Source organism: Gymnodraco acuticeps, unplaced genomic scaffold (genome assembly GCF_902827175.1).
Source record: "Gymnodraco acuticeps unplaced genomic scaffold, fGymAcu1.1, whole genome shotgun sequence".
Lineage (NCBI taxonomy): Eukaryota > Metazoa > Chordata > Actinopteri > Perciformes > Bathydraconidae > Gymnodraco > Gymnodraco acuticeps.
Window position 1 is genome coordinate 1,522,548 of NW_022991628.1, and position 17,306 is coordinate 1,539,853.

General features: G+C 41.0%; 1 protein-coding gene across 1 annotated transcript in view; it reads right to left on the reverse strand.

The window, feature by feature from the left end:
• The window catches only part of LOC117534068 (rab GTPase-activating protein 1), a gene marked incomplete at its 5' end in the record, with an annotated part of 52,123 nt that extends 35,114 nt beyond the window's left edge, over nucleotides 1-17,009 (reverse strand). The window contains 11 exon segments of the mRNA XM_034198103.1: nucleotides 5,666-5,816; nucleotides 7,223-7,316; nucleotides 8,842-9,004; nucleotides 9,221-9,390; nucleotides 9,874-9,976; nucleotides 10,071-10,137; nucleotides 11,002-11,112; nucleotides 12,918-13,078; nucleotides 15,511-15,685; nucleotides 16,065-16,278; nucleotides 16,748-17,009. Coding sequence (XP_034053994.1) covers nucleotides 5,666-5,816; nucleotides 7,223-7,316; nucleotides 8,842-9,004; nucleotides 9,221-9,390; nucleotides 9,874-9,976; nucleotides 10,071-10,137; nucleotides 11,002-11,112; nucleotides 12,918-13,078; nucleotides 15,511-15,685; nucleotides 16,065-16,278; nucleotides 16,748-16,955 — 1,617 coding nt within the window.
• Nucleotides 17,010-17,306: the final 297 nt, after the last annotated feature.

A 17,306-nucleotide genomic window follows, 5' to 3' on the forward strand; every position in this document is an offset into this window, starting at 1 on the left:
GTAAAGGGCTCTGTTGAACAATTCTTATTAAATTCTCTTAAAAAGGTTACGCTAGGAAGTTGCCTTCAGCCCTTCTGTAAAGAGCTTACTGAATATGTGCTGGAATAAGCACCAACTGGGTTATTTTTAGATCATATGATGTGCTGATTACATTTAATTACTCAGAATCCTGTGTTAAAATAAGAAACTTAAGTGTATGGTAATCTCTTCCAGATTTAGTGCCGCTACATCCTCATCCTAATGGCTTCCTGAAGACAGCAGTGCGTCTCGAGCAGGGCAATTTGGTGCAGCGTGATGGAGACCAAAACACACACACACACACACACCAGCCTGCACCTTCCTCCCTGCATCCAAACACACTCCCATGCTTTCACGCACGTCCTCAGCCCATCACACGTGGAGCTAAAAATAGATGACAGTACCACGGAAAGCTTGGAAGAAGAGGAGGATAGGAGAAAGGGACGAGGAAGGGCCTGAAAGCTAACATAAAGCCAATCAAAGGTGAAAAGAGGAAAAGTAATACAAGAATAAATCAGCGAAAATAAAAGGAAGCTGTGAGAACGAGGAGGAATGGAGATGCTCTGTCACCTGCATGCCAGGCTGAGCACATCTGAGTCATGAAAAACATTTGCTGTTCTGTAAACAAAGGAAAACACCATTAAAAGAATAACTGCCATACTAGTTGACTGCTATCTGATTCACATCCAACATCACGTTACTTATAATCCTGATGTTGTTGTTTATATAAATATAATAAAAGGAAGTCAGTGTGATATGTCCTCTACGGCATACCATCCAACCTCCTCAATAAACTCCAACATATCCAGAACTCTGCTGCCCGCCTCCTCACCCACACCCGCTCCCGAGACCACACCCGCTCCCGAGACCACATCACTCCTGTCCTCCAGAACCTCCACTGGCTCCCCGTCTGTCAAAGAATCGACTTCAAAGTCCTCCTCATTACTCACAAAGCCCTCAACAATCAGCCCCCCCCCCTACCTCACAGACCTGCTGCACCACCACACTCCTTCCCGCTGCCTCCGCTCATTAGAAGCCAACCTCCTATCCATCTCCACCCGCACCAATCACCGGACCTGGGGGGACAGAGCCTTCTCCGTCGCTGCCCCCTCCCTCTGGAACTCACTCCCCCAACCCATCAGAGACCGCACTGACCTCACCACCTTCAAAAAACGTACAAAAACTCACCTCTTCAATCTGGCTTTTAATGTGTGATTGTTTTTGTATTATTTGACTTTAACTTTAACTATATATTTATTTGTTGTTCCTTTCTTTTCTTTTATTTTCTCTTCACTATATATGTAAAGCGTCTTTGAGCACCTGTAAAAGCGCTAACAAATTAAATCCATTATTATTATTATATAACATAAACAAATATGGAATGAAGCTGGTGACATATCTTATCTGAGAATTGCCTGATAGGAATAGAAATGTAAAGAATGTCAAAGAAATGGAGAGCTAATGAACTATCATTAATATCTGAGGATTAGTGTTTATCTCTGTGGTCTCTACTGTGAGCCTGGGGCTAGGAAATAAATGCCAACATCATGTAAGGGTGGGGATGACAGTTGTTGCATAATCGCAGACGAAAACATTACTCTAATAAGATGCCAGCATGTTGACATTCAAAATAATTCTTCCTTCTGGCATTCACTGTAATTTCTAATTTGGGAAACCGGCTTCAACCTAGGGTACAAAATCATCTAAAAGAATTTCCATTTTAGCCGAACACCAATGCACACATAAACCTACACTGTATGGGACAGAGAGACAGACAGGCACACAAAGAACAAGCTGACACATCAAAATGAAAAGACAAGACAGGAGAGGGGCTAGAAAGAGGCAAGCAGACAAAACACAAAATGAACAAGCAGATGATACACACAAGTGGACAGGAGCACAAACAGGTCTAGGTAGAAGTCAGAGTGAGGCGCACACAAATACTAACGGTAATAAAGACAGACAGATAGACAGGGGGGCAGGCATACAGGTCATGTTGTGGGTCAGACAGAGACGGGCAGACAGATAGATAGATATGAGCATTTGTTTTGCTCTCTACATGACGCTGGCGAAGCAGTTCAGGGGCTCTGGCCTGTGTTTATCTCATCACGTTTGTGTCTACACTTATTTGTATGTGTGTATGCTCAAATACACACATCTTTAGAGACATTACAGTCTGCCCAGCTGCAGGTAAGATACCTTTGAATGTGATGCAGTAAGTAACCTTATAACACAACACCATCATCAAGCATATAGCAGCTCTTCTCTTTTTGAAATTAATGTATTTTTATGCATGTTCCTTGTTCAATAAAGATATCTATTAATAAAAAGTCATTATAAATGCAAAAATAACAGGAAATAGAGAATTCCTGATTGTATCTGTTTTATATCATCTGACACTGTATTATTAGACTAAGAAGAAACAGTGATGGACATTTTTCCCTTTTTTTGGAAATTCTATGGATCAAACGGTTGTGATGTTGTGCAGGATTACATATTTAAGAACAATGGTTACCAACTATACTGATTATGAGCTAAAATGGTGAATCAGCATTCAAGGTCATAAGTACATCGTCGCCCGCTCAACTGCTATCTGCTTGAGCTGTATTCCTATTACTGATGCAACAAGCTTACTCTCAATCTCTCTAAACAATCTCAACATACGATACGATCGTACACAGAAATATACATTAAAAACCCACATTTCTTCAGCCCTTTTACACCGTCCTACTATTGCCACTTAACTACAAGTTAGTCACATAACACTCACACAGTGTCTATTCCTTTGAACGTTATTCAACACTTTACTGGTAAATAAGATTATGCTGATATAAAATGCTGACTGTTGCATGGTGGGCATCGGGCAACCAAAAAAGTGTTTCCTGCCGTTGTGTCACGTTGCTTTTAAAATGAACATTATTCGTTTAACAGACTTAGTAAGCCTGTATGCTCAGTTTATCTGATGGAGCTGATGCCAAATCTGGACTGGTACTTCCCGTATGCAGCAGCAGGGACCCTCATACCAAATGATTAGGGGTTCACCGGGAAAGGATCGGTTAAATGTCCATCAATGCCCTGCATTCAGATGTGTGGGTGAACACCATGTCCAGACAAGGATAGGGCACAAAAGAGGGCTAGGACATGATGCACACACACACACACACACACACACACACACACACCAACACACACACCACACACACACACCACACACCACACTAACACACACACACAACACACCACACACACACACCACACACACACCACACACACGACACAACAGCACACACACACACACACAAACACACACACACACAACACACACACCTACACACACTACACAACCACACACAACACACACACACACACACACACACAACACACACACACACACACACACACACACACACACACCACACACCACACACACACCACACACACACACACCACCACACCACACACACACCCACACACACACAACACACACACACACACACACACACACACCGAGGCTGAATACAGAAAGCACACCAAACTAATTAGGAGCTGGCACATGAGTATGGATGTGTGCACATTTTTAAAACAGCGCTGAGAAGAGCACATGAGAAGATAAGCATTCCTACCAGGAACAATACCAACGTTAATTAATTTAATTATTTCCTAATTAACACTCATAATGTTGAGTACAATTATGCAATGTGTTTCAATACTCTATTCAACATGTTTAATTGTTTGTATAAAGTCTTTTTGTGTCTTAGTTCTATTTGATCAATACACATTTTACGCTGTGCATTCCTCATTGTGCTGAATAAGATGAATCCTCTTGCTGTCCTTTAACTGTTCTTGGCTACCTTTGCCACCGTCTTGCTCAGCGGAGACTAAATAAACACGCAAATCTGTCTGTCAGAGGCAGATAAAGCTGCACGGGTTACACTTTTCTCTGTGTGTTGGTTGGCTGAAACCTGGAATGCTTTACTACTTCTGCAATAAATTCCTATCCAACTTTCTGTCCAATGGTTGCTATCAATACAGTGGCATTGTGATCCGTTGTTATTGTTGCCATGAATTGAGTGAAAGTGAGATTCCCTACATACTCTCCATGTTCATAACGTGGCTCCCACGCTATTTTGATTTAAACTTCAATTTGAGTCTTTTTTTAAACTTTTAATATCAAAATGTTTCCAAGGTCACATGCCAGAGAGAGATGTAAAGCAAAAAAAAAGAGAGGTGACGAAAGGAGAGAAAGGAAAAGAGCAAGAGAGTAAAGGAAATGGGAGGGAAAAATGGTCACCGAAGAAAAAGAGAGTGGGGGAGAAGAGCAGAGGGGAGGAGAAGGGAGGAAAGGGCAAGACCAACATCTTGTCACCACCTGGGACCCAGCTAGCTGCCCGGGGATGTTGCCTTTACATAAGAACAGTGGACAAAGCTGCAGCGAGAACAAAAAATGACAGACCAACACACTGTTCTCAGCACGCAGGGCGGGGGGGGAAACCATCAAAACACATGGCCGCACAGAGAGACCTACACAGGCACACAGTAATGAAACTGAAACAGCAACAAACTGAAACACTAGTTGTTATTTCTGACTAAACACACAGACACAGGTCTGCAGAAAAGAACAATAGGCAGAGGTTCTCCACTTTAAAATAGAATTCACTGTAGTTTGCCATATGTTGCCATATATTCATTGTCCTAAGTGTTTTAGTTGTTTAGCCTTTAAGGTTCTTTGTATATTTTAAGATTCATTTGGTGTAAATAATTGTCTTTATTATTCTTTTTTAATGCTAAATATGTTCTTCAAATGTATTTTCTTAGAATTGTTTATGTTCGCACAACCAGACCCCAAAGCAAATTCCTTGTATGTGTAAACGTACCTGGCAATAAACTTGATTCTGATTCTAAGGTAATAAGAAGGCCAAGCAGCTGTGACAAAACTGAAAATAACCCCATATGCAGTGAATCATAATAATTAAAACAATTATGATTATGCTCATTTCAGAGCTGACATTGTGTTTAGCAAAAAAAAGCACGTTTCTGAATCCTTTTTAAATCAAACCTCATGAAATATGACTCTAGGTTTCTCTTAGAGAGTGTGTGTCTTCTTCCACAAAAGTATTGAGTTTTTGTAAGAAGTTGAGGATGACGAGTTTTAAAAGTAACATTTATACACAAGAAATGTTTCCTTGCATAAACCTTTGACTTGCATAACGCCCAAGGTCATCAGCTGGCATGACCTGACAGTGGCTAGCATCACAAGTAGATAGCACATGAGAGATAAACTCATGAAACAGGGCCATCAGGGGCCCCTGAGGTGCACTTTTGAAAAGCACAGAGGACAAAAACAGAAACACATGTGCTCCTCCTAGCACAAAACAACACAAACAAGAAATTAATAAGAGATCAAAACGCAAAAACAGACAAGTCCAACCTATAAAAGCTTTACAAATCTATCTCAGTGATGGCTTCTGCTTTGACCAATTTGGAAATAATCAAAAAGTGCGCACCTCGCTCTGATGCATCCTTAAATGATGGGAGCTGGTGTATGAGTCATCATCTCGAAGGACAGTTTACACCAACATTAGAGGATCATGGGACTTTAGTATGTCGCAGCCATCTTCACAAAGACAATACTTTTGCGTGGTCTTACCTTTGTGATGAGAGTGCGGTACTCTTCAACCTGGTGGTCATTATTATGGCAGCCTGCCAGGAGCTGCCACACCTCCCCACGGAGCGCCTCAGGGATGCCGCTCCGCACCAAAGCTGGCAGCTGCCTGGGACGCACTGATAAGTTCAAATGCCTAAAAGAGAAAAGAGGAGAGGAGAGATGAACCATTGTTTTTCAAATGATACACATTTAATGTCACAGGCTGCAATGTTTGTGGGCACACCTGCCTATCAAATCTACCAAAAACAAAGTTGTCAATGACCCTTCATTTCGACTAAATGGACCATAATCATCTCCACGGGTGTCCTGCTGGATTGTATCACCTAAAACGACATGTATAAGGATTTACAGGCATAGAGGTCTTTCAAAAGTTCTTCCCTACTTCCCACCAGGGGATGTTATCAATCAAACACTCAAATGGCACTGTTTTAAAATGTGCTATTTTTGACAGAAACAATGTGATACTTTATGTGTCCCGAAAATCCTTTCTCAACTTTATTACCCCACATTTTTTCCTCTGACACTTCTACATTAGTTTTGCACTATTTTTAGCAAGAAAGGAAAACAATAGACAATAGAAGACAATAAGTGATTAGAGAATTACAACAGAAAAACACAGAGGCACAATTTGATGCCTTCCTTCCTTCCTCATCTTCACATTGAAATGCTGAAGCTGAAGGCAAAACACTCCATCTCAGAGATTGATTTATACCGTGTGCAAATTAAAATGTACTCAAGTATCTGCCATGAAGAGGAGGCACAGTATCTAACTGACATCTCTCTCCTGACTTGAGTTGACAGAAATCCCCTGAATCCCTGATTATTCTTTCACTTTCCCCGACTTTCTTATTTTATCTCTCTATTTTCTGAGTTTGCTTGGTTTATTTGTTTCCGAGCGCCAGGTTATGCAATACGTGGCATTTTATCTTGGGACTAAGAAAGGGAACAAAAGTATACTGTGTACGTGGGTGTACTTGCATGTGTGTGTGAGTGCATGTGACGTAAGTAATGCCAGGCCTGGTCCTTAGGGGCATAAGATTGTAAAGGGCTTTCTGTGATTTGCCTCTCTGTGCTCCCTGAGCGCTGCATCCCACAATGCCACAGCACACACTCTGGCTCACACAAACTTAAGTCACCAATCACTTGCACAAAGCCTGGTATTATGAAAGGATAGTCTTATGATTCCTATTTGTATGTAGGTATTATGTTTTGTCAGAGAACTGAGACAAATAGCCCCATTTCAACTTTGGGCTTCATCAAACAACATTGTAAACACCTTCAAAATATGTTATTATTAATAAGTATAATTACATTGAAGATACCATTGTTTCTGGCAGTTTTACTTCAGTTCAGCCCAAGTGTTTGACTATAAGATAAATGCAGAAATGGAAGAGGGTAGTCATCTTAATACGCTGCTAATCAAGGACTCCTTCGAGCTGCTCCTTCTATCACATAAGGGAAACCAAGCATACAAAAATAAATGTGTGTCTGTGTGCAATCAATAGAAGAGGAAGAACAACAATTTGAACAAAGTCTTACCACTTTGTTAACAAGTCCCCCCAGGTCTCCAGTATTTTCTCTGCACACTCCTTGGAGACGTCACCTGAGCCGCTGAGTAACGGCTCATCATTATCTGGAAAACACAGGAAGTACAGACAGGAAGAGACATCCATTATTCTCCTTTTAAATTCTTACATGTTTATATTTGTCCTTTTACTTTTCCAAATGTGATACAATTAACCAGAGTGGATGCATGTGACATTACATAATTAAGGTATTAAGGACTTCATTCAGAGAGATTTGTTTAAGATGATTCATAAATGTACAAAATCCACTTATTTGAAGATGTGTAATTCAATTTGTATATCACAGGCTGGGTTTCTGATTGGAAGTTGTGTAATCATGTATTTTTTGTTTGATCTGAGCTGCAGCTATAATAACATTCATCTTGAAAAACAACTCTCTTTATTAACCATGTTGTATCTGCTTAACCACATATACTGTACCTAAGTGTGGGATTTTATATCCTATGGACATTTTAGGGTCTGCTGAAAAGGGTATTTATTAGGGGACTATTTATACTGTATGTACGCTGGTATTCAATTCAATAATAACAAAAACAGGCTTGGAGCATTCAATGGACATGCCGTCCACATAGAGAGCTCATACTGTACCAAGCAGCCAACCGATAAGAACGGATACAAAACATACCTCAATTATGTTCTCTGTCTCCCACAATCACAGAAACACACACACACAATCACAGAAACACACAATCACAGAAACACACACACACACACACACACACACACACAACACACACACACACACCACACACACAGCACACACACACACACACAACACACACACACACACACACACACACACACACACACACACACACGCACACACCACACACACAACACACACACACACACACACACACACACACACACACACACACACAACACACACACCACACACACACCACAACACACACACACACACACACACACACACACACACACACACACACACACACACACACACACACACACCACACACACACACACACACACACACACACACACACACACACACACACAACTGCTGTACTTTGTGAAGATACAGCACAAACAGTTCCCTAACACAGCATCTGATCTCCCACAGGATTCTAACTCAAGTCTAAATCTGGTTCAGGCCCATGGGATAGAGTTCTTATTTTTCTTATCAGTCATCAGGTCAGGATATGTATGTTAATGGAGAGCGCAAAATAGAGGAAGCATAATTCAGCTGGGTTGCATGCTTCTACTTTATCATTGTGTTTTGGAGGTGCTTCTTCCTGAGGTCAATGCTGATGAGGGCAGCACAATGGCTCATCATTACCGGGTACAAAAGTAAATTGTTTGCATTATCTTGCCAGTTAAGTGATTGAGGGTTTTAAATCTTCAAACCCTTTTCATATGGTTCTTATAGTCAGACTTCTTCTGTGGTTCCTGTGTTTGCAAAGAATATTTCCATATGGTTTGTAAAAGCAAAGTATACCCGTTGCTATATGGAGTGCGTTTTTAAATAATTTGCTATCTTTGCTTTTGTGTGTCTTTAATATAAAAAATAATCCCAGAAGAAGTGACTTGAGTAGGATGGTTTCCAATCACCTTCCTCTTCATCATCCTCAGGTGGAGAAGGGACCGTGGTACCTGTGGGCATGATGTCGGGACTCGCCGTGGTCTTCCGTCTCTCCCTTTCTGTCTCGCTCTCCAAACTCACCACCTCATAAAGTGTGTCAGAGGCAGGACTCTTACGCTCCTTACGCTCCATCTGAAAAGAAATGCATTACAGAGACATCAGATAAACTCCAGAAGAAAGTGTCAAGAGATCCTAATGGTAAAAATATACAGTGCTTTTTCATTCTTTTTTTCAAATATAACACAATCTCAGCCCACGGTTTGCTTTGAAATACTTTAGGTCAGAGCAGATATTTGGTGTAAGTCACAGAGACGTTGGAATGGAAAATCGTGCCACGACCTGACATACCTGTCGTAGTTTAAGGTAGAAGGTCTCAGTGTAGTTGCGCTTGCTGAAGGGCCAGAACAGCCGGTCATTTGGGGAGCAGACTCTGACCCTCGTCTCCAGCAGGAAGCGCACCGGCTCCTCCACCTCTGTGATCACCAGGTCCACTGCTGTCGTCATGTACATGAATTTGTCTGGTAAAAAGAAATAGTCAAAATGTTTATCCCCAGTGGATGATTCTCTTCTTTTCACCATCAATAACAAATTCATATTGAAACAACTGTGTGATTATTGGGAACACTGTGTATGAAAAGGAAATGGCGGTGCATGTTGTATGGCGCGAGGGACGAGTATGTTACAAAGTACTAAGTCATTTGGTTGTCCTTATTATTTTTTCAGATATATTTATACGTGACCTGTTCAAATATTGTAGCTTCTATATTTGACTTATTAACAGGGATGGCAATTATTTCAGTTCACTGTCCATAAATTGCTCTTTAACAGCTTGATTTGAGGATTTGTTTGAATTTTGGGACTTAGAAATAAGTCAAATATCTGTGTAAAAACATGTTTCAATAAAAAAACGAATTAGCCAATGAGCCAACAAACCATGAAAATAATAACTTTTTAAAAAAAATCTGTTTTATGTGAATTTTCTACATTTCTTTGGCTGTCACCTTTGGGCGTTTCCTCATTCACAGGCTGGAACTGAGGCGTGTTGGGGTTCCAACTTCCTGTGATGATGTAAGACTTCCCATCGGAACTCTTTCCCATCGACTCCTGAAGGGGCACCAGTCGGAAGAAGTTAGTTAGTTTGCAAACACACGCAAACACAAAATGACACACATACACACACATATACACGGTTACCCACCAGATCTAGCAGGTGCATGTCGCTGTTCTTCACATTTTTCCCAGGGCTGAGCAGGAGACCGAAACACCTGGAAGGGGCACACATGAAAGCACACAACACACACATGACAAGGAGAGAGAAGAAAAAGTGTTATGAATAGGATTACATAAGAAAAAAAGGAAAAAAAACAGAGCGAGAGCCAGACACAGAACAATAAATCCCTCTATAGAGTACGACCAGTTGAAAAACATCACATGTTACCGCAAATAGCTTCCTGCGCTGGTCCTGTAACGAAGACCAGAACATCGAGAATATTAAACACAGCGCTTCAATCCTCACCTTTCTCTGGGCTCATCTAACAATAACAAACCACCGTGAAAATGGAAGTCTGCTAAAAAGGTGATGGAATGTTTACACTTCAGCAGATTGATCAAACCATGGAAAATGAGGAGCCTCTGGGACAGACTCAAATCAATCACAGTCTTAAAACTGTGCCGGAACACTTAAAACCTGACGCAGGCCGACAGACGGATGTAACAAATGTTCACCGGTGTGTGTTTATCAATTAAAGATGACTGATTGCTTTCTTGTGAATGTCTGGCCGTGTTTTAAGCTGACACATCTCAACTTAACGCAAATACAGGAATCTCAGTTAGTCTGACAAACGTAAGATAGATTCTTTCCTTAGACATTTATCTTTCAGGAGAATGCCTAAGTGACATGTTTTAAGTCATTTTCTGCATTCCCTTGGGTTAACATTCATCTATATCAAATCTCTTCTGCATGCTTTTGTCGTTAAAACTCATATCTGTCGTTCTTGTTGTACTTCAGAACAGGTTTCCTGAAAGCAGTGCTGTCTTTACAACAGATGTTGACTTGGTTAATGAGAACAAAACTTTAAACCAGTTCCTCTAAGGATGCACCAAAGTGATGTGTTTGTGCTTTATTTTACCTTTCAATGGCCAGTTCTTTATTGCAGGTTTGTTGGACATAAATGACAATTTTCTTGTCCATTCCTGCACGCAGCTTGAAGCTCTGCTTGTCCTTGTCCTTTGCTACAGCACTACATATGTGAAAGAAGAAAATAAAAGATCATTAATAGAAAGAAGAGAGATACATGTGACATAATTATTCCTAAATGATGCAGCAGACACAGTGATGGTTTGAAATGACACAGTAAGGAAGATTCATTATCATTTAAGAGAGCTAATGAAATTAAAGTCATTTTAGGTCATATTTGATCACAGATGAATATAAAGGGAAATAATAATCCTGCAGTTTCATGTTTCTCCAGCTGGACAACTTTTACTAATGAAATGTAGCAATTATTACTCAAACAGGGAAAATAACTAAAGACATTGACTCATATTTAGAGTAAACCCATGTACTTTACTAATAGTAAACATGGGAATAAGGGCCATTTCTAAACATACTCTGCTTTAAAGGTGGGGTAGGTAATTTTGGAGAAACCAGCTCGAGTGTGCTGGAATTTGAAAATACACAGCCAGAACAAATCTGCCACTTCCTTACAGAGCCCCTCCTCCAACACACACAAACGCGCACATGACCAATGAGGGCACGAGATAAGTTTGTGCACAGATGGAAGGCTGACAGGCAGGTAGGCCATCCAGTTATTTTAGCCGGGCTGGCTCAAATGATTGGTCGTGCTTTTTACAGTGTTACGGCTTCCACAGATGAAATATTTTAATGTATTTATTGTCAAAGCATTTAATATATTAATTGCTATCGGGATGTTAAGAGCATTCCATGGAATATAACAAAAAGTGTTTCTGAAATAAATTACATACCCCACCTTTAGGAGCAGGATATAAACCAGATTTGAGACAGAAACAGTATTCAACATTCCCCAAACCTTCTTGTGAATACACTTATGAGGAAACACTTGAGTACCTTAAGCACGACGATTTTTTCAGTGGAAAAATATCCATAAATCAATTTGAAATCTATTGTTAACATTTGGAACCTGGCAGTGTTCCAGGTATTTTTTTTGTTCCTGACGAATTTTAGGCAGTGCTCAGATCACAGAAATGTGCCTTTGTGTGAATAGTTAATGTACAGCATGGTCAACTATTCAACTACGTCACGGTTTTACCCCAGATTCTCTCACTGCAGATACATTGGATTGGCAACACCCTATTAAACAATATTCTTAAAACAAATTATGATACTTCTGCTTTTCCAGATATTATACTAAATACAGTTTCTATAGAGAATACTTTTTACGCTTTACTTCTACAAATAAATTCTTCCACCCAAAAAGAGTCAATGTGTGCTTGCATGTGAGAGTTGTTTGCTTGGAAGTCAGCGCACTAAAAATAATCAACCTACAGCTAATGAGGAGGAAATATGTGCCAGTTAAATGTAACCACAGGCCTAATTTTGCTTGTTTTGTTTCCAACTAAGAGTATCTAGGGCTGTTTGTGAAAACACAGAAGTGACTCAGAACGGGGAAACCAAAAAAGAAAAAGTCAGGGAAGATGAGCTGAATAGAGCAAACACACAAACTGCGTGAGCTCTTATCAATGTGAGAAAAAGATTGTGATTTTAATCTGTAAGGACAGAATGTCCGTCTACTGTGAGACACAAAGGACTCCCTAGCTTTTATCTTTCTTCTCTGTTCCTCTGTGTTCTTTTCATCATTTAAGAGTTACTCTATTTCATGTTTTTTTCCCTAACATTACACCCCTAAAAGGTTTATCATGAGTTCTGTAACTGAAAACGGTTTAATTATGTTTCCACACCTTTGTGCAACTCCATGTGCATTAAGACAATTTACACCACTTCGTAACCATCATAAATGATGATTCCATGCTCAGAACATCTACATAATTGACCGTATTGTCTCACCTGAAAGTACCCTTGCCATCATCCTCTCTGATTTCCTGGCTGACGGTGAAGGTAAACAAGTCGCTGTCAGGCGTGAGCGGCGCCGGCTGCTGAGAGGAAAGAACCGCCTTCTTCGCTGAGCGCCGAAACGCCGTGGCAAAACTGTACAGTATCCTGCTCACCTGCAGGAGGAACACACACAAAAGGTTTAAGACAACATTAAGGCAGTATAATGAGGACAGCTAATAGTACATATATTAGCAATAATCAACAAAAGTGTTAGTTTAAATAAGCATCCCTGGCTTTAATCAACTGTAGTCAACAGCAGCATCTTGGTAGTAATTATTTCCTTACTGACATTTACGGAAATGCTTTTCCACTCACATGATTATTGACTATTACTTTACAGACATGATTGCAAAAAGATTGTTTCCCAGAATAGGATCCCTGATCATCTCTAATTCTATTAAATAGCAGAGTTTGGGGGGTTAGTGACTGAGAGATGATGTGGGGAAACTGCTGTTATTAATACATAACAGCTTTTCTTAGATTTTCCCAAGGCCAGAGTATAAAGCAGCTTCTAACATCTCCAACAAAAAAGCCTTTGTTTTGTTCCCGCTGCAGTAGAAGGATGTTAGGACATCCCAGGGGGTTGTTTATTGAAAAACAACAAGGGGCTAGATAAGTGGAGTTAGAGGGGGTCACCCTCTGTATGAAATGATGTTATTAAAAACACGATAATTGTTGTTTTGTATGGTTCTGATTAATGCTAGTTAAAGTGAACAGTTTCCGCCGTTTCTAAAAAAGTGCCCTTAAACTTGACAAATCTTGTTATATCGGGTGCTTCTTTTCTAACAAAGGGAAACCATTGGTTCCTCTTTGTAAAGTAGACACTTGACATTTGATTTAAATGAGTGAGTGAAATAAATCTATTAGATTAGCAGCACATTTATAGGCAAAAAATGGAAGTCAGTGGGGATCTTCATCACCATCACCAGCAGAAAACTGTGAATTCTTAGAAACTAGCTTTGGGGTCTGTCTTGGAGGTCCGGCCCAAAGGAAGAGTAAGAATGAGGAGGTTGTTTGCTTTGTGTACGAACAGTTCAGCTCCAAAACCCACAAATCTGCTTAGGAAAGGATATTTCTGCGTACATGTTAAGAATTCTAAAAATACATGATGAGAGAAGGACATTATTTGTCTGAAGTATCTCATTTCTCTTTCCAAAATGGTCATATTTTTGAAATTAGGGGGAAAAAGTAATCAGATGCTCTTTACAATTTCATTAAGTAATGGGGTCAATTGCTTAAAGCACAAATGAGACAGCTGGGTGAACAAGGCCATAAATAGTTTTAGTACAGCTGTGATGTTCTGCCAGAAGGTCAGCTCAGTACAGATCGGTGATGAAATGATTGAATAAACACAGCGCATTGCAAAGTCTTACACGTTTTTTAAACAATGGCTTTGAAGCTAAATTGAGACAAATGACTAGGGCATCCTTTTTTCTGAAAAAGCAGGAAACCAGCTGGCTGGCTAACTCCTGTTTAATAGTTCCAATGAAAGTGCCCCTTCCAAAGAAAACGGTTAAACATTCTGCATTTGGTGTGTGGCTGGGGTTTGGAAGGAAGAGGAGGGCGTGAGGAAGAGGAAGAGATGGGAGAGAGAGAGACGAAGACAGAGATGCCCGGTTTCCAAGTAACGAATTGAATCACTAGGGGATTAGAAGAGTGTGGGTTTGTGTGTGTGTGTGTGGTGTGTGTGTGTGTGTGTGTGTGTGTGTGTGTGTGTGTGTGTGTGTGTGTGTGTGTGTGTGTGTGTGTGTGTGTGTGTGTGTGTGTATATGCATTAGTGTTTTAGTGTGAGCATGTGTGTTACCATGAGTGAGAAATCAGGTCACTGAACACTGAAGCATAACTTTAACCCAGTTTCAAGACTCGAATCACTATCCCCTTCCTTTATATCTCTAGTGAGCCTACTGTTTATAAGCAATGGCTCATCTTCTCCCATTTAAGTTAGCTGGAGGGATTGTGTGTACTTTGGTGTTTGTGTGTGGCGGTACATGGGCATTGCAGCGCAGCAGTGCAGTGCCTGACATAATCCCTCAGGGAGCACTGACGAAGCTCCCAGAATGCCGCTGAACCCCGGGGAACAGGCTGGAGGGAGATCAACATTCAACCACAAGGTCAGGCAGAATCCTGCTGACAATATGAGTGTGTACTTGTGTAAATGTGCATGTGTGGTGGAGACAGAAACGGTGTGAAACAAAAAGTGGCATATGAGATGAGGAGCAGTGCATTTATAAGAGGAGCTTTTGCGCCCCCTTTGGTTCAATATTGGTATAGCAGTAACATTGGTTAATAAATTGTGGTTTAGTGATAAAGGTTTGTTCAGGTTTTGCTATCTGTTACCGCCCCAGATGTTCATAAGTTCCCTTACTTTCACTTGTAATGGAAGTGATGTAGGCCACTGTCGTCATTTTGTGCAAAAATGCATTCCGAAGTTTCGCTAAAGTTTTGTTGACTTTTGAAATTGTCAACCTATCCATTAAATGTGTCGTCAGTAACCATAGTTAAACTAAAATTACAAATATCAATTCATTAATGACCGAATACTCACCGCTTCATGGATTTGGCAGCGGAACACGTGGATCCTGAAGATCTCGGCGTTGAAGTGGCTCTCAGTGAAGGCAAAGCAGTCGCTCTCTGGTGTGCCATCATGGCCGCGCACACAGAACAGAATCTTGTATATCGGGTAGTTGGCGATCTCTGTACTGGTGTTGGGGTCCAGCAACCTTTTAGAAAATCAATAACAAATATATCTGTTTGATGCCTTAATAGAAGCTGTAGATTACATACATTCCCAAAATCCAGGATTCTATTTAAGTTTGGATTTCAAGCCCAGGATTTGTTCGCATTTCTTCAGATTTGTTTTCTCCAGAGACAAAGAGGAAACAACATTTGGAGAATTACCTATACTATTTTTGATTTTGCTTTGAAATGTAAAGCTCATTTTAATCGTTTTTTTTGGTTTAGAATCAATATCATGACACCTCTGATAATGTGCATATGACAACCAATCAAACATTTAATACGCAATAAGATATGCATATTGTTTGTGTATGTTACATCCCACTGTAGAACTGAATCCAATAATCTGTACGTTCTCCGTACCTGACAGTGCCTTCAGACACGCCTGGCACAGACAGTGTGACGTCCAGGGGGAGTTGGCACTGCCCTCTGAGGATACTCATCATACGGAGGGCCTCCAACTCACTGCGGGGGGCGTTGACCGAGGCACAGCCCAGATATGTCAGCTGGCTGAACACAACGCTGTCTTCATCTGGGATGGGACTGCTAGGACTGCCCTCTGATGAGGATTCATCTGCTGCAGAGGGGCAGGGTGTAGGGAGGGGTGGAAAAAGGTGAAAGGATAGAAAGAAATCTGATTACTTTATGAATTCCATTATGATTTCATGGCAAACATCAATATTATTTTCTGCTGAGAAAGGCATAGTTGCCTTGTGCAAAGTAGAAATCAGGTGAATTAGACAGTGAATGTGTAGAGGGGAGATAGGTGAGATAAACATTCATATTTATCACTGAAATTCAGGCAACAACTGAAAGAAGGAGACAATAAGATGACAGAAATGGCAAAAAAAACGTGTCTGATACAAATATAAAAAGAGGCAATGATAGAAGTTGACTGACTTCAAGTATTCTGTATGATTTAGAATCCTGTGATATTCCTCTGAAAGGCTTAGAAACCCATCTATAAAGCTGAAGATAAGAGCCATTGTGTGAGCTCTTTGTCAGTCACAAGTAAGTAGAATAAGAAAAGTCCCATCATGCCTCACCTCGGTACGACCTCTCGTTCAACTCGCTCTCCTGTGCCGTCTGAACAGGAAGCACCATCTCCAGCTTGGGTGGCGGAGCGCTCAGAGGGTCAGAGCCCGGCGCTACGGGTGACGCTGTCGTAGCAACAGAGCCGCGGTCGCCCTCTCCTCCGAGGGTCTCCATTCCTGCTTCTGACCTGAGTCCAGTGTCGGCTACCGAGGGGTCCATGAGGACATCCTCTAATTCTCTCTGGAGCTGCTGCTCACTCCCATTCCCCACAATCTGACACACACACACACACACACCACACACACACACACACACACACACCACACACACACACACACACACCACACACACACACACACACACACCACACCACACACACACACACAAACACACACCACACACACACACACACACAACCACACACACACACACACACACACACCACACACACACACACACACACAACACACACACACCACACACACAACACACACCACACAACACACCACACACAACACACACACCACACACACACACACACCACACACAACACACACACACACACACACA